Source organism: Paralichthys olivaceus, chromosome 3, assembly GCF_024713975.1.
Source record: "Paralichthys olivaceus isolate ysfri-2021 chromosome 3, ASM2471397v2, whole genome shotgun sequence".
In the NCBI taxonomy this organism is placed as follows: domain Eukaryota; kingdom Metazoa; phylum Chordata; class Actinopteri; order Pleuronectiformes; family Paralichthyidae; genus Paralichthys; species Paralichthys olivaceus.
This window is the reverse complement of record NC_091095.1, coordinates 8,259,010-8,283,934: the sequence shown is the minus strand read 5'-3', so window position 1 is coordinate 8,283,934 and position 24,925 is coordinate 8,259,010. Positions and strand designations below refer to the sequence as shown.

General features: G+C 39.9%; 2 protein-coding genes across 5 annotated transcripts; both read left to right on the top strand.

Moving 5' to 3' along the window:
- Positions 1–402: 402 nt before the first annotated feature.
- On the top strand, positions 403–16,021 carry slc5a5 (solute carrier family 5 member 5). Its single transcript, XM_069521812.1, has 20 exons — positions 403–446; positions 863–998; positions 1,433–1,559; positions 2,637–2,748; positions 2,842–4,469; positions 5,757–5,822; positions 6,052–6,103; positions 7,197–7,264; positions 7,871–8,025; positions 8,401–8,541; positions 9,596–9,725; positions 9,942–10,030; positions 10,585–10,697; positions 10,807–10,877; positions 11,161–11,247; positions 11,523–11,725; positions 11,816–11,913; positions 12,189–12,274; positions 13,024–13,116; positions 13,405–16,021. Exons 5-20 carry the CDS (start codon positions 4,116–4,118, stop codon positions 13,510–13,512), a joined length of 1,914 nt encoding a protein of 637 aa, XP_069377913.1. The 5' UTR covers positions 403–446; positions 863–998; positions 1,433–1,559; positions 2,637–2,748; positions 2,842–4,115; the 3' UTR covers positions 13,513–16,021.
- Positions 16,022–17,586: 1,565 nt separating this feature from the next.
- On the top strand, positions 17,587–24,270 carry cluap1 (clusterin associated protein 1). 4 transcript variants are annotated; one of them, XM_069521815.1, is made up of 14 exons: positions 17,587–17,727; positions 18,902–19,079; positions 19,158–19,269; positions 19,747–19,831; positions 19,931–20,110; positions 20,428–20,523; positions 20,764–20,847; positions 20,973–21,106; positions 21,735–21,876; positions 22,345–22,417; positions 22,506–22,616; positions 22,812–22,858; positions 23,139–23,195; positions 23,934–24,270. In XM_069521815.1, exons 2-14 carry the CDS (start codon positions 19,058–19,060, stop codon positions 24,111–24,113), a joined length of 1,323 nt encoding a protein of 440 aa, XP_069377916.1. In that variant the 5' UTR covers positions 17,587–17,727; positions 18,902–19,057; the 3' UTR covers positions 24,114–24,270. The 4 variants fall into 4 exon arrangements, with proteins under 4 accessions (XP_069377916.1, XP_019954168.2, XP_069377915.1 ...); XM_069521814.1 differs by lacking the exon at positions 17,587–17,727 and adding an exon at positions 18,474–18,614; XM_020098609.2 differs by lacking the exon at positions 23,139–23,195.
- The last annotated feature ends 655 nt before the right edge of the window (positions 24,271–24,925 follow it).

The following is a 24,925-nucleotide window of genomic DNA, read 5'->3' as shown; positions in this document are numbered from 1 at the left end:
CTACCATTTCCACTTATTTTCATCTAAAAAAGAACTTTACAAAATGCTACACATCAACGACTAGAAATAATAAATGGATCTATTAACCATTTAACAGGAAATGTGACTTAACATTTATCATAACTTCTGGATCCTCAGCCTGTTTTCTGGAGCCACATAGTGCATCACATCTTACCCTTGCAAGAAATATGTTGTTTTTTTTTTTTTTTACGTAATTCTGCTTACTAACAAAATGAAAACTTAACTTCCTGGGCAGAAGCTATTATGATTTTGTGAATTAAATGTGATCATTAGTTCACATTAAATGTAGGTTGTTGTTAAAGTGAATGCAAAAACAGAAATCAACTCATCTGACAGGAAAAGAGAAGCAGCTGACATCTGTGGTTTCCCTGTTCAGCGCTCAGGGTTTTTCAGTTTCCTGTTGTAGCTGTAAGAAAACCAATCAGGTTTGAACTGCACACACTTTAATGTTTGGCTATATGTGTTATAATAATTACTAATACTCTGCTTTCATCAGTCTTATTTATATATTTATTCCTTTACGTTTATTCTTTCCATGTTTTTTGTTTTCTATATTTTTTTGTTTTAAAGGAGCATGCTGAACATTTTTTTGCATATATATTAAAGGCTCAGTGACTGTAAAAAGTGACTCTAGTTGAGGTTTAACTATTTTATTCATGTTATTTTATTTATCCTTAGTTGTTTTTAAACTTGTTTTATGGATATACAAAAAAAGATCTCCCTTGCACCCCACATGGGCTGGTATGTCTTTCTCAAGCTGGGGTCGTCTACCAGAGACTTGGGAGTTTGAGGGTTCTGCGCAGCATCTTAACTGTTCCTAGGACTGCACTCTTATTGACAGAGCCATCAGATGTTGTACCTGGGAAACGGAGCCACTCTCCCAGTTTGGGGGTAACAGGCCCTAATGCAGCTGCTACCACTGGGATCAAGTTGGATTTCACCTTCCACACCTGTTCTACTTATTCTTTCAACCCCTGGTACTTCTCAAACTTCTCATGCTCCTTTTTCCTGATCTTACTGTCACTATTGCCCTCTTCTGTTCTTTGTCCACCACCACTATGTCCTGGAATCTGAACTCCCACAGGATCTTAGCTCTGTTGTCCTCAACCACCTTCGGTGGTATGTTCAATCGAGACTTGGGTAGTTCTTATCCATACTCGGCACCTGTGTTTGTGTAGTTGTATCACTTCAGCCTTCCCAGACGCTGGTAAGACTTCTTGATATCAGCCACTTTCTCTATCCCTTAGTGGTACATGCATGTCAGGGGCTTCTCCTTCAAAATTAATGATGGTTCTCCTACTCATCATTATTGGGTTTCTGCTGTCTGAGGTATTTACTTAGCAGCTCGTCACTTGAATATTCAACATCTTTGTCTTTGTTAACCTGGATAATCTTCTCTCCTGACGAACAGTCAATGTCCATCAGGTCCTTCAGCGACTCCTCGACCATCAACCATTTGTGAAAGGAGAGAAATGCGAAGTCCACGTGTCAGAGTGGCCATCCCCATCCAACCGCAGGGAGGTTCAACGGTTCTTGGGGTTCGTTAACTTCTACAGACATTTTATTAGAGACTTTAGCTTCCCCCTTCTTCCACGTTTCAGTGGACCCTCAAGCCGACAAAACCTTCAAGCCGTCGAAGGATTGTTTTGTCTCTGCTCCTGTTGTGGTGCTCCCTGATCCACAGTCCCAGTTTGTGGTTGAAGTTGATGCTACTGGTGTTGGGATTGGAGCTATCATATCTAAATGCTCCAAGTATAACAAAATGCCTTTTTGTGTACTGACCTTTTTCTAGTAAACGAACTTGCCTCTGAACATGGTTTTGAGTACTGTACAGCAGTGCCACCCGTAACCCGCACCAACAAACAAATGGACAGGGGTGAAAACATGAAAATGTACTCATTGATGATTAGCTGACGACTAGTTTGCCATCTTCAGTTGCCAGTTTTCCATCAGTGTAACAGTCACAAACATTTTAACTAGATATGTAAAATATTTCTAAAGAGAAAGTAATTGAATGGTTATGCATTTCTGTCCACCACCTTTGGGGAACTATTAGTAGTTGATTCATCAAGATTGTTACATCTGCCCCTCGAACTGCCCCTACAATGCCCTCTACCTCTAGTTCTGGGAACTACTAACCTGCTACCACTCCCTGAGTGTCTTCATTTATTACAAGAACTTAGCAATTTATTTATATATCTAGTCATGTTGTAGATCTATACATTGTTATTGTTATGGTTAGCCTTGATTTTGATGGTGCCAAATTGTTACCGGTCTCTCTCTCTCCACCTCATCTCTCTCTTCTCTCCCCCGCTCTCTACCCATCTCTCCTTTCCTCCCCCCTTACTTTTCTTTCCTCACCCCAACCGGTCGAGGCAGATGACCGCCCACATTGAGCCTGGTTCTGCCAGAGGTTTCTCCCTGTTAATGAGGGAGTTTTTCCTCTCCACAGTCGCCTGTGCTTGCTCATTGTGGGAACTGTTGGGTTTCTCTATGTTAATATTGTTTTAAGGTCTTGACCTTTAAATGTAAAGTGCCTTGAGATAATGTAAATTATGAATTGGCGCTATATAAATAAAATTGAATTGAATTGAATTGAGTGTGATTACCTGCAGGTGCACCGGAGTCAGAGCAGAGCCTCACCAGCGGCACCTCATCTATCATCAAGCATCTACATATACTCCTCCTGACCACCTCCACGTCGCCAGACCGTAGTCTCTGCTACCAGTTAGTGTTGCCACGCTTCCAGCTATTTATTGTGTATACTATAGAGAATTGAGCCATTGCCTGATCTCATCCTGTTCTCCATTTCCCTTCTAGCTCCTCCTGTTCTGGCTCCAGTCCCTGCTCCTTCCCTTAGCTACTAACCTGCTATCCTATAACCCTGCCTCACACCCCTTACCTGGGACAAGCTTCTGGACCTGCCACCTTTACCCCCCATCACTCCAGCCTAAAGTTCAGCCTGGCAATAAAATACCTTTCCCTACTCCTGTCTCCTTGTCTGTGTCTGCACCTGGGTTCACCTGTCCAACCATTACACTTAACTAAGATAAACAGTCGATGGAGCTAATTATCTGTTTTGGTGCCTTTAAACTGTTGCAGAAGAAGATAAAGCAATGTGATAAAACAATCATAAGCACACACACACAGAGACAGAGTGCTAATGAACACACAAAAGGATCATACGCTGTATGTGTAATGACACCTCAACGTTAATCATGTTCTTTGTGTAAAATGCTTTAATGACTACAGCACTGGGTGAAGAGGGCGAGGGGAGGGATCGTTGGCTGATCACACACTTGCTCGCTGCAGGTAGTCAGCACATTCCTCTCTCCCTTTGTAACTTGGTTGAACGAAGAAGCAGCTGCACTGGTGAGTGAATTATTTTACAATTGTCTGCTGAAAAAAAAACTAAGATTATGTCATTTGATTCACTTTTGGCAACTGGTTAATTTCCCTTCTTATATTTTAATCACAAAGGTTTGTTTAATCTGTAAATTCTTGATGTATAACTTGACCAGTTTTGGCTGCAATGATATCCTACCACAAAACTATATTGATGCCTGGACCGGATCCAGACTGCTCAAGATGTTATACAAGTTTATAAACTGGTTTTCTTTTGTACAGATGGAGCTGTGAACACCTGAAGAATTAGGCTTGGTTGTCCTCTGTGTCATGTCAGCTCATTCAAATTAAGACACATTTTGATCAGATAATTTTTTTTTTTAAACCCAATGTCCAGTCGCAATACAGAAACCAGGAAATTCTGTCAGGGGTGAAATAAATAAACACGATTGGCAGATTCATATGGCTCAGAATAAAGTTGACCAATTGGGTTCCTGCCCACTTCTAGATCCGGGCCCAGTTGATACTGACTGGAAAGTTGTGACATTTAAAAATGTAAACAATTTTAATATTTTAAATGGTTACATTTTTTTTGTAAATCTAAATGACTACAGATATCACCTGGATATGCCGGTGTCATGTGTTTCTATTGATCATTTGGTGACTAATTGATTTTAATTCCCTCTGACAGATCCACCAAACATTTGAATTCACCTGCAAACTGAAGCAAACAAAGCAGAGGGCATCAAATGGAGGATCAGTCTGCCAGTGAACCAGTCAACTTTGTCCTGGCGGACTACGCTGTCTTTGCCACCATGTTGCTCATCTCTATGGCCATAGGTCTCTTTCAGGCCTTGAGGAAGAGGTCAAGGAGTGCTGATGAGTTCTTCACCGGTGGTCGGAGTATGCCAGCCGTGCCTGTGGGGCTGTCACTCTGCGCCAGTTTTATGTCAGCAGTCCAGGTTCTGGGTGTCCCTGCCGAGGCGTCCCGCTATGGCTTCAAGTTCCTCTACATGTGCCTCGGACAAAGTATCAACTCCCTGCTGACGGCGTACCTCTTCCTGCCCATTTTCTTTCGACTGGGCATCACCAGCACCAATCAGGTCTTAATGAGCTTCCAGTTATTGTCAAACTGTCACTGCCTATTACAAAGAATACTTTTTTTTACTGATCTTTATGAAAGAGTGCAGGCTCACACAAATTTGTGTGAGTGCAGGCATTTGTGCTCAGATTTGCTCTGCTTGTGCTGAAGAAGAACTAAGGCGGGAGCCCAGGGAATCTGTCCAAGCAACAAATTATCTGAGTGCAAATGCACAGTTTGAGCACAAGCAGAGCAAATCAAAGGAGAAGCGGGGGCTATTTGAGTGCGAGTACAGGTGAAAGCATTTCAAAATCTGAAGGTGACATAAATTAATCTTGGTCTTAAACTAAGAGACTACACGAAGAGCATTCCCGGCATTATGAGGAAACATTTTCACTTTATTAAGAGTTTAATAACATTACTTGTCTATGATTAGGACTATTAATATGGCATGCATATGTCAAAATCTAAAATTAATATGATGATCAATTATGATCGCTATTATGATCGGTTTGAATGTCAATCATGATTATGATCAGTTTAGTCATTAAATCTCATGACCAAGAACTGATAAGGTCATGAAATCATCATCACAGGAAATTGCAACGTAAGGCTGCAGGTAAGATTTAGGTGAAAGGGAACTATTGGCAGAAATGGAATGTAGAATAATTCTCATGATGTTTTCACTAGTTCAATTCATCTAAATTGTATGAATTGTAATTTTCTTTACCCCAGAAAAGGCCCTTTATATTCAAATACTTTGTATTTACATCGAGGGGACCCTCTACGGAGGCCCCCATGTTTTTTACATTAGTCCAGACTGAACAAACTAAAACCTTTTGAATTTTTATGACAACTGAAGCTACCACAGTTTCTTTTTCATGTTTGGAAGGAGAGGGTGAGGGGTGTTCAGCTGCAACATACAACTTTAATACTAGATAACACACAGTACCTTTAACCCTGAAGAAATATACATTTTGGTTGAGTGTTTACAAAGATTGAAGAATGGCCTTCTACAGAATTATCAGAGGAATAAGAGAATATGTTTTTGAAGGCAGTGGAAAATTAAACAAAGTGAAGGGGTATTGAGTTTTTAAACAAACTAAACACAAACTAATGAGGCCCCAAAATACCTCCAGTAAGAGTAAATGTTTCTGAGCCATCACAGCATTGAAGTAGAAACAGGATTATCGGACAAAATGTAGAAATGCACCTGTGGGTCATCAGAGGATGTGAATATAGGAGGTGAGGAGGGACGTGTGCAGAGATACTCTGATGTGTTTTAACTCCAGCTGTCTGCCTGTCACAGTATCTGAAGATGAGATTTGGCAGAGGGATGCAGCTGTTCGGAAGCATCCAGTTTCTTATTGCAACGGTAAGACAGACCTTGTGCTCTCTGTTACTCAGTGTTGTCAAAGAAAATCTTCAAACGATGTCATGTTCCCAAAACCTTTTTTAATATAAAGATTAGCCATGGCTCAGAATCAGACTCCAGGCCAGTTAATTCATTTCTCAATAACCAAACATCAAACATTTCCACAGGGTTAAACCTGATGCATCGCTTCACAGTGTTTGCTGATTTTTTTTGTGTTTACTTTTCTCAGCTGCTTTACACTGGGATCGTCATCTATGCCCCCGCCTTAATCCTCAACCAAGGTAGGAGAGATCACCTGATGCCATCCACGCGTACAGCTCAGGGCTAAAGATACTGCCTGTTTACCTTTGACTCAGCTGCCCCTCTGGAGAATAAGAAAATAGTTTTATGAAAGTTTGACCAAAATTAATTGTGATATCATTCAATCATAGATGCCGATATGAAGCGATGCTGTCTGTATGTGATATTTGTCCTAACTGATGTTTACATGAGTCTGGTTTGGCTACGTTGAGTGAGATTTTAATTGTACATTTTTTACAAAGTTGTGGAAACGATTCAATGAATTGTATAATCATTGAATAAAAATCTGACGTTGCAAAACAATCCTCATCTCGTCCCGTCTGGATAACATCGCACAATAATGTTTTTTATCTTCTCATCAGCTGACTAGCTAGGTAAACCACAGTCAGTCAAGCTGAACTAAACTTTGGATTTTTTTTAAAAGAAAGCTGGTGTTCGCTGATTTAGAATCTCATAAGCTTACGGTATGAGTTGGCCTCTTTTTAACAGCTTCAGGTTAGAGCAACAACAATATCAGCCCATCAACTATCTTCTGATGATGAATTAAACTCTGAGGGCAGCAGCCAATAATTTTGTCAGGCCAAGACTCCATTTTCCATTCACACTACACTGTTTGCAGTCGGACTGGTTTTGTTTGTCACACAAGTCGAATGTGTGACCACACAAAACACAAACAGTGTTACTTTTTGGAGTTCTTTTAGGTCCAGACATCATTTTGACTTATCACTAATGACAGCTAACTACATGTGCAAGAAGATTCATTCAAATGTCAATCTTCAGGCAGCAAAAGCCTGCTCAAACGGGATTGGCCAAACTAGAAATAGAAACCAGAAGGTTTCCCCCCACCTGCACATTGACGCACAGAATCTGTCTGTGCAGCAGCGTTTCAATGACGTTTGGGAGCCCCAGGCAACGCCCCTCAGTCTGTGCATGCCCTGTTACTGTCTGTGTGGTTTAATGGGATCGTCTCATTCAGGAAGGGACCTCAAACAAACAGAGTATGAGCAGTGACTATACTTAATTTGAAGGGATATTCCATGTGAACAAACACAGACACCTTTGTTCTTCTTGCAGCTACTGGACTCAATATGTGGGCATCTCTCTTTTCTACTGGGATCATTTGCACCCTGTACACCACAATGGCAAGAACATATTGTTTTCCATGTACTCAAAATTATGTTTGTGTGTGTGTGTGTGTTATTACATGAGAGGGCATATCCAGATGATTAACGTCAGGATTCAAACCAGGAACCCTCTTACCTTATTCTACAAACATACATCTATTGAATATGGAATTTATATTTTATTACTTTCCTTCTATTCAAGTACAAAATAAGAACACTTGGAAGTTTACACATCGAACCAATAAAATCAAATTCTGATATATATACAAATATTTTGTTATTTTGAACCTCACTTAGACAAATGTATACTTACACTTGAACTTTCCATTGCCAATAACCTGCACACTGAACACACATCACATTTTAAATATCTATCATTCATATCACACATATGTTTTTCTAGTTTCTATTGTTTATAATATTTTCATACTGTTCGTATACTTGTATATTTTTTATATTTATACTTGTTCTAATACATCACAGCACTTTCTTTGTATGTGTAAACCTACCTGGCAATAAACCTTGGATTCTGATTCTGGTAATAATAAAAGTGTCCAGATTTTAAATGATATGTTATGATAAGTCTCAGTTGTCTCGCTTTCTGTCTTTGTATGTTTTTCACAGGGTGGGATTAAAGCTGTGATCTGGACTGACGTCTTCCAGATCATTGTCATGTTGTCCGGCTTTGTGGCCATTTTCATCTATGGCACAGTTCTAGTTGGTGGTCCTGCCATGGTGCTGGAGATCGCCAGGAATGGATCACGCATTAATTTCAATGAGTAAAAATATTTTGATTTCAGCACAGAAATATTTGAACAACCACATGACGCTCTCATCATATAATCTCATTACAGTTTAGCTACCGTTCATACATGATGGTTAACGTTATCTCAGACTGATAATGGCTTTTTATGAGAATAGATCCTTTGTTCAAAGATGGTCTTTGCATTAGTGAGGTGTAAATGACCTTGATGTACTGCATAACTACATATAATTATAGATTTTGTACTTTTTGGTGAAAACATTACCACAGTCAAGTGCTCTGGTCTTGCAACATGTTTCCAGAATGTAAGTGTGAACTGCTGGTGTTTTACTGGACAGAGGCTGTTGTGAGTGGAGTGTGGCTGATTTTTTTCGATAATGTTTTGCTCCAGTTTTGGTGTTGACCCGCGGCAGCGCTATTCCTTCTGGAGCCTCTCTGTTGGTGGTGCAATGGTTTGGCTGTCCATGTACGGAGTGAACCAAGCTCAAGTGCAGCGTTATGTCTCCTGCAGGACAGAGAGAGACGCCCAGTGGTGAGTGGAGACCATAGACTGTGATATGAAGGTTTTACGGAGGCTGGTGAAAGGATATATTTTAATGTAGACTTGATGCATCAAGGAGACCAGAAGGTTCAACAATATACAAATGCTCACATGAGTCATTGTCACCCCTAAGTCTGAAACTGTCTCCCACAGCCTCCCCATATATCTACCTCTACTTGCTTCACCCATTCTAACAGCACATCAATGACTAGATCAATGGCTAAAATTGCTCTCACTCTCTGTGTTCCATGTAGATGTTTGCATCCTATTGGATAGTTAAGTCTAAATATGCGTTCCTAAAACACATTGTGTCCGAACATCTTACGTAATACACAAAAAGAGTTGAAGTTGGTGCCTCTCTGTCTGAGCATCTGAGTTAGATATGAAAGTCCCACACTACAATGCACTGATGGTTGGTACTGCTTAGAGAGAGAAATAATTATCTGTGGAATTAGCCAGGCAATCTTCTCTTAATGGTGCACAGATATAATGTAATATACACTATATATACATAATATGGTATATAGTGGCATATACAGTAATGTGTGAGGATATACAAAAATTCCTCAACAGACTGTAAGTAAAGATGGACGACGTGTCTGCATTTACTCCCATTGCACAAAAATATAACTAACATCCAAATAAGATCCGCGCTATTTTGTTCTTTGGACGCCATTTGGAGTCAAAGCTGCAGTAGCAAGGCCCCGCCGATACACGTGCTCGGCCAATCATGAGTCAGTTTCAATCATCATGTTTTACCCTTATAGCATCAAATGATAATTAAAACCAAACTTACTGGAACAAAAGACTTTACTAAAATGACAGAAACCATCTTCGAGAAAATGTATTTAACGTGTACCAACATGGAGGAGGTGAGGTTTCTAACTTTTGCTGCAGCCAGCCACTAGGGGCAATCAAGATGATTTAGTTTCCTTAGGAACTGTCGAAATGTCGTCCACCTTTATAATAGTCAATGATGGTAGCTGTTTGTCGTCGGTAAAACCTGAAGACCAGGTGTCACCTGGACGGGTGCTTTTGATTGCAGGGCGCTGTTTGTGAACCAGGTGGGTCTGTTCCTCGTTGTGAGCAGTGCAGCGACCTGCGGCATCGTAATGTTTGCATATTACATCCACTGCGATCCGCTGAAGTCTGGGAAAATATCTTCCCCTGATCTGGTAACAATGACACACCGGTCAAAAACAATGTTATTTACTGATGCTCCTTAAATCAAAGCGCGGTGAACTAACTTCACCACTGTGACTGTGGTTATGAAAAAATATCTGTGTCATTATTTTCACATTTTGATTTTATTTGATAAAGAGCAACAGAAATATGTCATTTTTTCTAACACTGATATTCACTTTTCACTTTTATCCCTCTCGCTGATAAAGTACATGCCGTACTTTGTATTGGACATATTCAGAAGTCATCAAGGCTTCCCGGGTCTGTTCCTTGCCAGTGCATACAGTGGCACTCTGAGGTATTTGAATCTTATTATCTCCCCATTAAATCCACATTATGTAGAGTTAGTATCAGCAATATTGTTTGGTGCATTATCACAATTAATATTTACTGTGAAAAACTTGTCCCTGACCAATCACAAGTTAGTCTCAACTGTCAATCATGAAGTTTCATGCTGTTTTTATAGCATTAAATAACTAATGAAAAATAAAAACTTAAAAAATATAAATATAAATTAAATATATATATATATATATCAGTGTGATATAACTACCTAAAATGACAGAAGCCATCTTTGATTAAAAATATTTTTATTTGACGTGTACTAACATGGAGGAGGTGAGTTTTCCAGCCACTAGGGGCAATCAAGATGATTTAGTTTCACTGTTTCAGAAACTGTCCTTTAAAGTGGGCAGGAGCAAATGTTTATGATTAATACAGCAGCCAGCCACAAAGGGTGATAAAGATGATGTGGCGTCACTTTTTGGTAGCCTTCGTGTCATCCATGTTGTAGCAGTATATAAATATGGCCAGTAGGGAGCTGATGTGTGATACCAAATGTCTTTTTAATAGCACGGTCTCCACCAGTATCAACGCCATGGCAGCAGTGACGATGGAGGATCTGCTGCAACCTCATCTGGTCAACATCAGCCAGAAGAAACAAATTCTTATTTCTAAAGGACTGTGTAGGTTAATTCTCATTGACCACTTCTAATATTGTGGGTATTTAAAGTGCGTATTGTCCACACCTCTGCTACATTACTTCTGTCTTTGCTCTTCTGTTTTTTCTTGAAGCCTTCTTGTATGGATTTGGTTGTATGACCGTGGCGGCTCTCTCCTCCCTCTTGGACTGGGGAGTTCTGCAGGTGTAATATATGAATATAGCCATATTACATCATGTATAATCCAACATGAAACGGCCAGGCACTTTTTCAAATGCATCACGACAAGAACACGCTATGGATCCTCACAGCCGAACAAACAAGAAAAGACAAGAAGCAAATAAATACAATGTCCTTTAAAGTCACAGACAGCAAGTGATATAACACAATATCTAAAATCAAAGACGGTGGTGATGAACTACACAATGAGATTTGTACTGACACTCCACTATTTGTTTTATTAGTTTCATTTATTTTCTCTCCTCAGGGATCCTTCACCATCATGGGTGTGGTCAGCGGGCCATTACTAGGTGTATTCATTTTGGGGATGTTTGTTCCGGCAGCAAACCGGCTGGTGAGTGGCTGGTGATCCAGATTATCAGAAAAACATAATCACACCTTAAATTGTGTTGTCTCTTCGGATGAAAGCAGCACTGAGCTGAACTAAAAGATGCTTCATCATCATGTCCCCAATCTGTGTTTTGTGTCTTATTGTACTTATATACTTCATTTTATTTTATTCCAATTTCATCTATTTCCTTTTAGTCCATATTCATTCTGTACTTGGGCTGCATTTCCTCAGGATGATCAGTAAACTAAAATAAAAGATCATCTTATCTTGTCTCTCAGGGGGCATTCTCAGGAATGATATCGGGCTTTTGCATCTCTCTGTGGTTGGCTGTTGGTTCATCTCTCTATCCTCCCAGTGAAGAGATGATGGGTGTCTTGCCAAGCTACGCGGGTGAGTGCCAACGTGGCAACATCACCCTGAACAGCAGCCCCAACCAGGAACAGCTCTCCATCTCCACACTGCTACAGCCGGATAATCAGGGGTCAGTGAGTTCAACGGCAACGACTGAAACAGAACTGTACTTTTTTTTGTAAAAGCTTTAATTCGCTTCACCCTGCCTTTTCTAAACTAGGGCCCTGCTTAACTTCTACTCCATCTCCTACCTCTACTTTGGTGCTATGGCGACAGGTTCGGTTGTACTAGTCGGGCTGATAGTGAGTTATGCGACAGGTGAGAAGATAAAGACCAATGAACTTCTGTTGAGTTTGGCTGAAGTGAAAACTGCTGATTGAGGATGAAACTTTGTTGAGATCTTCTGTTTGAATTAGAGCCAATAAAATACACTGAGCTGCCAGTTCAGACATTTACTTACTTACAATCCAATACACCTGATGTGCCATGATGTGGACTGATACCACGTTGTTTGTACTAGAGAGTTTATAATGAAATTGTATAACCTTATCATTAATAATCAATAATAAGAATATGTTTCTCTCTCCACACAGGGCAGACAGAGAGGAGTCATATTAAAGAGGGTTTATTGTGGTGGGACCTGAAAAAAAAACAAGTGGAGGTTCATTCAGAGCACAGAGTGAGTACTGTGACAAAAGCTCTAGTTGATTTTTTTCAGAATAAGGATGTGGTTTGGGTAAAAAAATCAAACATTAATTTTTGATGGGGATCCGGATCATGGGGAGGATTCAGGATTTTTGTGCGAGTTTTCCTAGAGAATAATAATGGATCTGGATGAAAAAAAGTCAGGCACATTTAGGGATCCTATAAGGGGACAGTTGGGCCTTGGTGGTGGTTTGTGCTCTACTGAGTGTCATTCTATCGCATCCTTCCATCAATTTTCATGGAAGCCTGTTCAAACTTTTAGTGTCTTGTTTACAGACAAGCAAACATAGAAACTAACCAACAATAAAATGGACAGAATGAAAACCTCTGTGACAGAGGCTATAGACATAAACTTATAGATGAAATATAAAGACTCATAGATGAACTTAAAATATATCTGTTGATTATCTTACACTAGATGACACCCTGGTCTAGATGTGTGCAGGTTTTCCTTATATAATAATGCTGATTTATACCAGGAGCTCTTTATTTGTTCAACAATTTTAAATCATACAATTCACATGGACTCAAACTCAAACTGAAGGGTAAAGCTTCAAAATGTCAATTTTGTAGACTCAATAAGAACGTGTCTCTTTTGTGCAGCACTAAAGTTTCACTTTTCAATGTCATCTTATTAAGTTATGTATTTTTCAATTTGGAACACAATTGTCATGATACTCATGTACAAATGTGAACGTGTTGTATGTCTGTGTTTGTCCTAAGACTGATATATTGTCCAGAGTGTTTCCCTGTCTTCTGCACCATGCATCTGTGGAAATGCTGGCGACGCCTGTGAGCCTGAACAGAGCTAACAGGGTAAAGAAATGAATGACAATTATTAATCAATAAGATATCAGAGGTCTAGCTGTCACTATTTTAGCTGCTTACTAAGGGTATGACTGTATTATACATATGATGCATATAGCATGACCTATACAGCAAATACAACTCTGAGTCTCAACCTGAACTTACACTCATCTGCCTAAAAGCAGTTTCAACATTTCAGTATATTGAGAATTAATAAATCAAGAATATGTTTAGGATTCAGATTTTAAAATGTAAAAAGTATATCATGAAATCAATATTTTGGTCTTTTTTTTCCAGGGAGACAAAGCAACTCAACCACAGCTTGTGCCTTTAAGGAATCTGCACAGAGACGATGCAAATGAAAAAGAACTGACAGATGATGGGAATAATACTTCACCACTTTAAACCATGAAACTACTGAAAATGATTTAATCCAAATAGTGGTCTTTCCTCTCTAGTAGCAGTAATCATTTATAGTACTGGTCTTTTTTCTGTTCTGAAACTTTTTGAAGGTTTTACATCTGGAGATATTTAATTATTGTGCCGAGGAACATATTGACTGCAATCAAATGTCCTCAGGTGTTATTTAAATTCCTTTAATGTTGAAAGTGTCTTTCATCAGGACATTCATTCAGGAATGCTCCATATCTGTATCACAGCACACCGCTACTTCAGCCAGGGTTACTGGATATGTGACAGTCTGAGGTAAACAGAGTCTGGTTTGTGAACAGACCACAGACGACAGATGACAGATATTAAGCCAAAATATCAAGGATACAGACGCCATCATTTTGTGCATTTGGAGCCAGAGTTAGTGCTGTAGTGATGGCGGGATATAGCTGCGGTAGCGACGTCCTGCCGATACACAGGATTTAATTAATTTATTAACACCTAGACTCACAGCAGTGTGATAAGAACTTTCTGAAATTACAGAAACTTCGAAAACATTAATTTGACTTTTTGTTTGGTCCATGTCCCAACCATTAACATAGAGTAGGCAGGGTTTATCACCTTTACTGCAACCAACCGCAAGGTGGCGATTGAGATGCTATGGCTTCATTTTTGGGCAGCTGACATATCGTCCATCTTATAGACAAAATGGATTCAGACACATTTATTGTAATTCAACTTATTATCAGAATCACCTTCAAATTTCCTCTTTTTATGTATCAGGTAATAATATTTTCATGTGAATTTCCTGTAAAAGTGAGATCTCTTGGCCAGTTATGGCTTTGCAGCATAAATGTGAACAGCAGAAAACACAGTGATGCTATCAGAGGCATTGACAGACAGTCTTTAAAAAATCTAAGGAGGTCCAAGGTCACTGCAGTCCACAACAAACATCTTCAGATGATATAATATGTAGGTCTTACAATTCTTTATTAAAATGTCACACGATGACAAGACCTATGTTTTATATATTTCATTGACTTGTGTACTTATATAATCCAAAGATATTTCCAACAATTTTCAATCTCCAAAAACCCATTTGAAAAATCCTAATAATCTCCTCTCCTGGCCATTAGTCCTTGATCCCAGTGGAAAACGTCACAAGGTCAAGGAGAGACGTGAAGGACCTACTGTGAGAGGTTCTTTATACAACCAACCTTATTTAAAAAGGTACGTAGTGATTGTTTCCTGTCCAAAACAGAATGACACATCCTGAGAAATGATGTTGTCTGTTTAAACTGATCAGTTACTCAGGGAAATAAACAAAAACATTTATTTTATTGAAAATAAAACTAAAAGGAAGTGAAATGTTGGAATAAACGTGGAGAAAAATATTTTTGTGCATTCTGCAATCGAGGGATCTAAATCTTTTATATGTGTATTTGGTTCTGATGATGATTTTGTGAACTGTAAATTCAGTACGCTTGTTGTTCAATGTGACTGGGATCTGTCAATGGGACAGATGTGACAGGCACTTTCTCCTTTTCTTTCGTAAAGGATGGTCCAATGTTTCCTTTGCTATAGGAGATAAGTTCCTTTCCTCATCATTTAGACTCTAAGAGAGAATTCAGCTTGTATTATGTCTGCTGCTTAAATACTTCAGGAACCTTCCTAAGAAAAATTGACTATTCGAATGCACCCTGGGTCTTTTGTTTTTTAGAATGAGAGACTCCTAGTGGACGAATATCAAATATGAGCTATGAGAACAATTACTTTAGGGTGGATGCACGGGGAAAAAACAAACTGAAACACATTCAGTAGAGCGCATACCTTAGCCCCAACGATTACCTTAAATCTATTCATGCTGCACCAAATTGCACCAACTCATAGATATAGTCCTCCAAGTCTGTCAGATTTTTTTAACATCAAGCTCTCTGCATTATTTTTGAGAAAAATCACAAAAATTTAAAAAAAAGAAGTCCTGTCTCATAGTGTTAAAGAAAGAGCAAAAAACCGTAATCCTTAAATGAATCTGCTCCTCTTCCTCGGCCCATGTCACATCCTGCCATTAGGTTTCAGTGAAATCACTTCAGTGGTTTTTGCATTGTCTCGCCAACACACAGACAGCAATGAAAACATTACCTCCTTGAGGAGGTAACAAAGTCAGAGACACATCTCCATGTCAATGTTTTCTACTGTTCATATTTGTCAGTTAAACCAGTTGTTGACTCTGGTTCCAATGAAGGATTTGTAACATTAAAGAGAAACTGAGCCACTTTTAAAGTAAGAAATAACACAATCCTACTTTATGAGTGAAAAGACAATGAATACAAGGAAACGCTTGATGGGTTCGGTACCTTCTGAAGTGACTTTGTGTTTCTCTTACAAAGATTGTTGTTGTCTCTGTTCAACATTTTGTATTTTAAATAAGTTTTAAAGAACATGTTTATGAGCAAAATATATTCTTAGGTTACACGTTTCTGTCTGTGACAACCTCCGTGATTAAACTTTACACTATACTGGATATCTGCAGTTAATTTTGTTAATGTGCTGGATAATAAATCATCCTGTCAATGTGATGATGCAGGTCTGCAGGTTTGCAGTCAGATAGCAGTGCCCAGATGTTGATCCCCAGTCGAAAGTCTGTCTTTCTAAATGTTTCTTTTTTTCTATTGCCAGGAGTTTGACCTTTCAGTTCATGGGTCACTTAAGGTTCAAATCCAGATTACATTGTGCCGAGATCACCACGTGTTGGCCAAAAAAGGCCCACAATTGTTTTGGGATAATCAGTCCACATTTGTCATTACAAGTGTGCCACTTTAGGCTTACATACATTTTGGCCACAAGGCCAGAAGTGCCGCATCAATATCTGAAGTGGCCCACATCAGTATATATATGCAATCAAAGCAGTGTCTAGAGTGCAAAAAGAAAGAAAGAAAGAAATTGCCGTGTTTACTGCAGAGTCATTTGACTCCGGAGTGAATGCTGATTAAATCTATTCTCATTGCAGACAAAAGCCAGATATTGGTTGGTGTTAGTGGGCTTTAGTCCTGTGGAAAAGGGGCTAAAGAGTAGCTTTTATAGACAAGATCATAGTTTTAAATGTGAATTTAAAATTGACATTTACTTGAAGTGAAACACCTTTAGTTAAATGTACTTATCTTGGGACTTATGAACACTCTGCTTAAGTTCCTCTCCATTCTTCTATCACATCTAATTGAATTACAGTTTATTTTAAGGCCCTACAAATGAGACTTGAGGATATAAGAGTGTATAAAGTCTTTATATCACCAGATATAAGCTGTATATTTTGGTGTGTAGAGACATCTGCTGTGGATTGAATGTCACTTCAAAATCCAGATGTGCACACAGCTGCCAGATGTGAGTAACCAGTGAGTACAAAGCTCTTCATATCATGGTCATTTATTGCATTTTCTTACATGTTCCACCCATTCTCACCATTGAAAAAAAACAGAAACCTCTCGACACACACGTTGCAGGATAGATACACGGGACTAAATGTAAGTCTGTCTTGGAAGTAGCAGGGTTGTGCTTCCTGTGCACGCTGCGTCCTGAACCCCACCGTGGCACCGCCGCCGCTCTGCGCCGCAGCCCGGTGCTTCACCACTCATCTGCGGCCCTGTTCGAGTCCTCGTCGGCTACAGCGCAGTCCAGGCGCTGAACACCGGGAAGCGCCAGGTCCCTTTCGTTAAGCTTCTCCAGAAACGAGGAGAGCAGCCGTTTGTTTAAATGGTCCGTCAGGGTCCGTTCCTCTTCCGCACGCTGCTTGGAAACATTTGGCTCCACTTCCGCCTCCTCCGGCTCCTCCGCCGCCGCCGCCTCGGTGTCCACCGCGCCGGGCTGCTGCGGAGGCTCCGACCGCTGGTTCAAGGACAAGCCGTTCAACTGCTCGTCCCGCCCGGACTGCTGCTCCGTCCAGCTCCCGGCGTCCGCCCCGGATTCCGTCTCCATCTGTGAGATCAGAGTGGTCTGCAGGGCGGCATTCTCCAGCTCCTTCAGGCGCTTGCTGTGGAGGCCGTGGGCAGGAGGCTCGTTTCCAGTTGGCGTGTTGTTGTTGTGAGGTGGTTCGATCCCCGGCTCCATCACGCTCTGCGTCAGGAGGACAGCCCGGAGATATAAAGACTCTTCTGCGGCATTGTCTGAGAGGTGTCGCCCCCTGTGGCCGCACCAAGGACTACTAACAGCTAGAGATCCCTTTAAAACACTCAGGTATATGTGAGAGTCCTGCAAGCACAATGTTACATAATCCTAATAATCCTAATAATAACTTTGTTTGTATAGCAGTTATCTGAAAAAGAATACAAAGTGCTTCACTAATCAAATAAAATAAAAGGTGTAGGAGCCATGAATAAGTCAAAGAGGAATTTTATTATCATTATTTTGGTTAGGATACATGGTGTAGTAGGTTTGTATTTTGGGGGTTTATTGGTATTATTTGTTATTTATTGTGTTTTTGTGATCATATTAATATGGCCGGAAGTGGTCACATTGGACATGGGTGGGGGTTGTAGTTTATATGACCTGTTCTTTGTGGGACGGAGACAGGGTGAGTGGGGACGCCATATCTGATCACTGTGATTGCTTTTACTCTATGAGTTTGTGCAAGTTCAGTGATTATTCGATCAGGCCCGACCTCAGCCTCTCAGCGACACGTTTGTTTTCTTGAAGCCGTTAAGAAAGGCGTTAAATTCAGTTAGATTTTAGCTGCTTAAGCTTTAATAATTATAGGAAACATTCATTCACATTTAAGATTGATCTTAATAAGGACATTTTCCCTAAACACATTTGGATAAATCTGTGTTAAAGGCTTGTGAGCAAAACGAGTCTGTTTTTAATTCAAAAAGTCAGTATTTTCTACAAATACGGCAATTCACAACTTTTTTATTGCTTTGCTCAGAAGCTTTAGAAACTCTTTCTTTACTCAAATCATCACGTGATAAAAAGCACATGGAACAAACGCCACTGTTTTTACCGCGAAGAAGAAAAAAACGCTGCTGCTTTTTTTTGGCCGCGTTGAGCTTCCGTAGTACAAGAAAGTGTTTCCATAGCGACCATCTACGGAGAAGACGAAGCTAGCTCACGAGCAGCTGCGACAGGTACCTCCATCATTATTATGACAGTAAAACACCACATGTTGTGTTCATCGCTGCTGACCGGGACGTTCAGAGAGTGACACCGGGCGTTAGCTTCACCGTCTCACTTCCTGTTAGCCACAAGCTAGCTCTTAAGAGGGGTGGGGGGGGGGTCTCTGAAGGCGTTAGCTTCAAACACCCGATCGATGCTAAGACACACGCTAACACCAATTACCCAACTCTGTTATATATCATGGACGATGTTTCATGTGTAGTCGAGTCCAGTCAGCTTACTATCTTCTATCTTACAGGACTTTTCGCTTCAGCTGAACCTTCGAAGCAGTCAGGCCTCATGTTTGTGGGCTGCATTGGTCAGTAGCTTCCTCTGTGTTGTCATCTCTCATCCTCACTTCACTTGTGTCCAGTGGAGGAACCACCACAGCTTCTGTTGCTGCAACATCACCAGGATGTCCTTCAGAGAATTGAGAAGTAAGCGATGCTCGTCTTGAACTGAGATTTGTTGTTGTTGTGTAATGTTGACAACTGGAGCTGCTCCTCGTTTGGCAGATTTCACTGAGATGATGAGGGCCTTGGGATATCCCAGGTTGATATCCGTGCAGAACTTTAGAACGCCAAACTTCACCTTGGTGGCAGAGATATTGATATGGCTCATAAAAAGGTATGACCGAGCTCCACACATTCATCCAGTTTAAAAAGTTGTTGTTTCTCTCGCCCACCGATCCATCAAATATATATTCCCTCTGAGTTCTTTGTGCAACAGAGCAGTGCAGCATACAGTACAGATCATTTACACAATAGAGGGCGACCGTCCATTAATTTCAAATGAATTAATACTGTGGACACTAGGGATGAGTAGCCATTAATGAAATTATATACAATTTGTTTTAGTCTCACACAAAATCAGAAGAGGCATTTCCTCCATTATCAATTTTCCCCAGCATATGTTCCTATGATAATCTCAATCATTTCAATAATCCATTCATTTGCCATGGGACATCCAGTTTTGTAATATGATTCTTGAAGCCATGATAACGCCAACTTTGAATTTGACATTCGTTATATTGGTTATATTGTGCATCTGTGATATATTTATTGTTTGTCTTTACCACCCCCTCTCTCTTTCCTTTTCACAAAGATATGAGCCCCACATGGATATTCCCACTGATGTGGATACAGAGTCAGACAGGGTGTTCTTCATTAAGGCTGTGGCCCAGTTTATGGTGATGTCTATCAAATGTTTTATTCAAATGTTAAGTTCCTTGTAGCTAATAAAGGGTCTACCCTTCATCTTTCTAAAGCAGCATCTCACCTGTTTGCAGGCAACGAAGGCTCATATAAAACTCAACATGAAGCACCTCTACCAGGCTGATGGCTACGCGGTGAAAGAGCTGCTGAAGATCACCTCGGTGCTGTACAACGCTATGAAGACTAAGCAGATGGCCTTTGGAGAAATAGTTGAGGAGGATAACAACAAGTTCAAGTTTGACCTCGGATCACGGGTGAAAAGACAGTTTCTTTATCTTCAGTCGTGTCTGAGTTTAAAGATCTGTCGGCTGTAAGGAATAAGTGTAATAAGAATGACATTCAGTAACATTTAAGTTGAAACCAAGCCAAATATTGTGCAGTTTTCAACTGTTTTGCACAGCTCAAGTTGGTTTTCAGTAACCTTTGTAGCATTATTTCCCCACAATGTGTTTTTCTCAACAACCATAGTATAACTATCATGATGCCATTTCCTTTGTAGATGTTCATCCCTTTACTTATGTACAAGACAAAACTGTAATTTGCTGAATGTGTCTCACTGTCTTCAATGTAGATTTCTGATCTTAAAGCAGCTCGACAGTTGGCATCCGAGGTCACTTCTAAAGGAGCATCTCTGTATGATTTACTGGGAAAAGAGGTAGAACTGAGGGTGAGAAAACACTGACACACTGGTTTCCACTTTCCTTGATCCTGAGTCCACACAATCCTTGAGAATAAGAAAAGTTCATATGGAAAGACAAAAAATTGTCAAAAACAGGTGTCACTTTAATGGGTCTCTTTTCCTGCAGTGAACCCGCTGATGATGACAGCTGTACAATGATGATGTCTGTTTAAAACAGTGTCAGTGATGCAGGAGATGACTCTGTCTTTGTTGTCATTGTCCTGACAGGAAATGAGAACTGCGGCCATTGCCAGACCTCTGGAGGTCAATGAGACAGAGAAGGCCCTGAGAGCTGCCATCAAGGAGGTTTTGGTTAGTATTTAATTATCCTGTCGAACCTTTATAAAATATAGATTTTTTTTTTATTCACTCATGACCTGATTTTAGTCATGAAATGGAACTAAATCTGCCTCCATGCCCCTATGTTCATTTTCAAGGAAAGTGTAGAGAAGACCAAAGAGATGCTGAGAAATGTCGGATCGGATGTGACCACTCTGGACGCCAAAATAGAGAAGAAGAAGCAGGAACTGGAGAGGAATCGAAAGAGACTCCAGACGCTTCAGAGTGTCAGGTGAGTTTATTCAATTCAATTCAATTTTATTTGTATAGTGCCAAATCATAATATACATTATCTCAAGGCACTTTACATAGAAGGTATATTAATCATATTAATATAGAGAAACCCAACAGTTCCGACGATGAGCAAGCACTGGCGACTGTCATTAACAGGGAGAAACCTCGAGCAGAACCAGGCTCAATGTGGGCGGTCATCTGCCTCGACCGGTTGGGGTGAGCAAAGAAAAAGGGGAGGAGAGGAGAGTGGGTGTAAAAGAGAGGAGAAAGTGATAGTGGGGAGGGGGAGGAGGGGGAGAGAGAGAGGCGAGAGAGACCGGGAACACTTGAGCATCATCAGGTATCAGATCTGACTAGTTAAAATGTAAACAACAGTGGAAAGACTATTAATTATTATGACCAGACGGGTAGTGGAGAGGCAAAACGAGGGGAATGTTTCCCCACTGCCACAGCTGAATTAAAAGAAAGAAAGAATTTAAATCAAAGTGACCTACACTTTAATTGCAATTATGTGTGTGTGTGTGTGTGTATATATATATATATATATATATATATATATATATACATATTAGCATCATTTGTACAGCAGCAAAATACATTTTTGTGTTCCTCTCTCAATGTTTCAGGCCAGCATTCATGGATGAATATGAGAAGATAGAGGAGGAGCTGCAAAAGATGTACGTCATCTATGTGGAGAAGTTCAGGAACCTCAGCTTTCTGGAGGCTCAGCTGGATGAGTACCACAGACTGGAGCAGGAGAGGTTTGAGGTGTGTGAGTATGTATGATATGTAGAACGGGCATTCTCAGAGGTTTTACAGATGGAATCGCAGTGGATCCGTTAGAAAATATGGGAGGTAGTCAGTTAAAAATTATTAGAACATTTGAAAAAGTTAGAAATTATGTTACTTGCCATCCACTTTTGGTCATAAAGATAAATAATAAAATAAAAAAGTATCCTTCTTGCACATGAAGCAACTTAAAATATTTGTATACTGCTACATACATCCTGGGCAAATCCAATGAACCACATAAGCATGATTAAAAGGAGCACGCTTTCTTCCTCTTCCCATCTATCTATCACCGGCAGGCCTGAGAATTAAAACTATATGACATTAAAGTTCAAATTCAGATATGAATGCAATGGATAGAAGAGACTGGAGACATTAAGGTGGAAAGATCTGGGATTCTGAATCTGACAGATGTATGAATCTTTGTGTTGCCCCCCCCCCCTGCAGGAGGCTGAAAACAACATGAGGATTATGCAGCACAAACTGAGGGAGGAGGAGAGAGATTTGATGAGGAGCTCCCGTAAGAACAACACACAAACTAAAAGCAAAAGGCAAAACAACCTCAATCTTTATGTGATCACAACTTTGTGTTATTATGTTTTCTGCAGTGAAAGATGAGGATTCTGACATGGACGTCCCAGAAGATGACGGCTCAGACAGTGACATAGAAGAGAGTCGACCCTCAAAGCCCCGGCCCACACGTAACGGCATCATGGCAGGTACACAAAACAGATGAGGGCAAGCCATGTCTTTGTTGTGGCTATGAAAAATGAGCAAAAGCTGAAGTTGATTATGAGCAAATTTCAAATTGTCTTTATATGAGTGTTGTCTGCGGTTCTCATAAATAGATACTTGGCCCATGAAAACTTTGCTTCCTTTCATGTAAACTGAACATCGCCTCTTTTTCACCGTAGGATCAGGAGCTCGTTTCATCGGGACCATGCAGGGGGACAGCGACGAGGTTCGTACCTCAAAACAAGACTGCTTTCTTCCTCCCACCTCTTAATATGTTCGCTAAATCTTGAAAATCCAAAGACTTCTTTGCAGATTTTGCTCACAGTGGCCGTTGATTGTGTCATCTCTCTCACTACGGATACAACTTAAAAACTAAAACTGTTTACTTTTATTTGTCATTTGCAAGTGTCTTGTCCCCCATCCGAGATCAGTTTCACATCCCTTTTGGTTTTCATCTTCCTTTGTTCAGTATCTTCACCTTTCTCTGTCACCTTTATTCTAAAAAGCCCTCGGCTGTTCCCAGAAAGCCAGTTCATTCTGCCAAAAAACAACGGAAACTAAAGGTTTGTGGAGGGCGTATAGTCCATCTTCACCCTTAGTAGTTTGCAGGTGTGTCCAGTGGTTGACACACACACAAAGCTTGTGGATTAGTTGCAATTGTTTTGGCTTGTTCTCTGTTGTCTTTGTAAGTCACACATGTTTTTCATCAGTAAATACAAAGAAGAAACCCTGAAAGAGGTAATTTTCATCATATTATCATTGGATCCACCAAGTAATGACATACTAACACATTTACGAGGGTTTAGCCTCAACCCTGCCTTGTCCATTTCCCATCCACGACAATATCAAGTCTCACTTTCCCAATTATCTTCCTACAGATATGATATGTAGCCGTTCATATTTTAATATTTTTCTCCTTTCTTCAATGCCTCTGTTAAAGTTTTGATCATTAGTGCAAATGGTCATTGTGCTCAAATTGTTCAGGATGGACTTTTGGATTTGATTTTGATTTTTCCTTCAAACAAGAAACATGGTTATGTTTTCACTGTAGCTGTCGACTCCAGATGTTGCATCAAGCAGTTTGCTGTAAAATCAGTCCAGGACTCTGCATGTTTTCATGCAACCTGAAGAAGTGACTCTGTAGTTAGACCCCCCTGTCTGATTAGTTGTGTTGAACTGATTTAGTGTTGGGTAGAAAATGTGCACATCCCCAGTGTAGCTCCACTCAGTGTTTTGAAATTGTAATCCTATTTGAATCATGCAATTAGTTCTATTTGTGACCTTGTGGCCTTGTGTTTCAGACCGAGGACAGCGAGATCGACGTGGACGAGGATGATGAAGAAGACGAGGAGGGCGAAGGGGAAGAGGAAAGCAAGGATTTGGAGGATGACAGTTTGGAGGATCCAGTGTCCAAGGGTTCTCACACCTCCAGGGGGGCTGTGAGACCCCCTCTGTTGGAGGAGAGTGACAATGACTTCTGAATTATGAACACACTAATGTTCTAGCTGTTTCTACATTCCAGCTGAAATTACAATATCTCATTTCTTCTCAGGATTATACATTATTATTGCAACATAAACTTCATATTTTTTCATATTTATGAAAACTGGTTTGCCTAATAAAATATCAACAATTTCATATCTCGCCCGTCTCTTAATTATGTATCATATCATATTTCAATATTCAATTTTAGTTTATACGATAATAAGATTTATTTTATACTAAAATTATGAGTACAATTATTACTTTCAACTCAGCTGTAGATTTTAAATAAATGCTACATACTTCTGTATTTTACATTTGTAGCAATCTGACATACATGTTTTCTTTTGTCCCTGAGGAACCTGCTAGTTTTGTAGTGTTTGTCCTTTGTACTGCTGATGAAATTAGCCTCTCTGCATTTACATTTGTATGAATGTTGATTAATCATTTTCCCTTTTCAAATAACGATGACAAAAAAAACAATAATACAGTAACACAATAGGAACAATCGTTAAAAAGGATACACCACTATGAGAAGACATTTGCAGCTGTAAATTTTTAGGACTACAGTCCTGGTGAAATAATGTGATGACACTGTCGGTTCTCAATAACATATTACACCATATCTTGATGTTAACATTTCCTTTATATATTCTTCTTTCTTTTGTCAGCACATCTTATTGTGTTTTTATTATTTCACTATGTTTATATCACTGCAGGATGCCTATCAACATCTGGCAAATGCACTGCTGATGAATTTAGCCTTTCTGCATTTACATTTGTATGAATGTTGATTAATGATCATTGTCCC

Bases quoted from the DNA above. Each gene is read 5' to 3' on its own strand.
- slc5a5 (XM_069521812.1), top strand. From the start codon at position 4,116: ATGGAGGATCAGTCTGCCAGTGAACCAGTCAACTTTGTCCTGGCGGAC. The intron at 6,104-7,196 runs GTAGGAGAGATC...TTCTTCTTGCAG, and splicing joins CGCCTTAATCCTCAACCAAG to CTACTGGACTCAATATGTGG. The intron at 8,026-8,400 runs GTAAAAATATTT...GTTTTGCTCCAG, and splicing joins TCACGCATTAATTTCAATGA to TTTTGGTGTTGACCCGCGGC.
- cluap1 (XM_069521815.1), top strand. From the start codon at position 19,058: ATGTCCTTCAGAGAATTGAGAA. The intron at 22,617-22,811 runs GTACACAAAACA...TTTTCACCGTAG, and splicing joins ACGTAACGGCATCATGGCAG to GATCAGGAGCTCGTTTCATC. The intron at 22,859-23,138 runs GTTCGTACCTCA...TATTCTAAAAAG, and splicing joins TGCAGGGGGACAGCGACGAG to CCCTCGGCTGTTCCCAGAAA.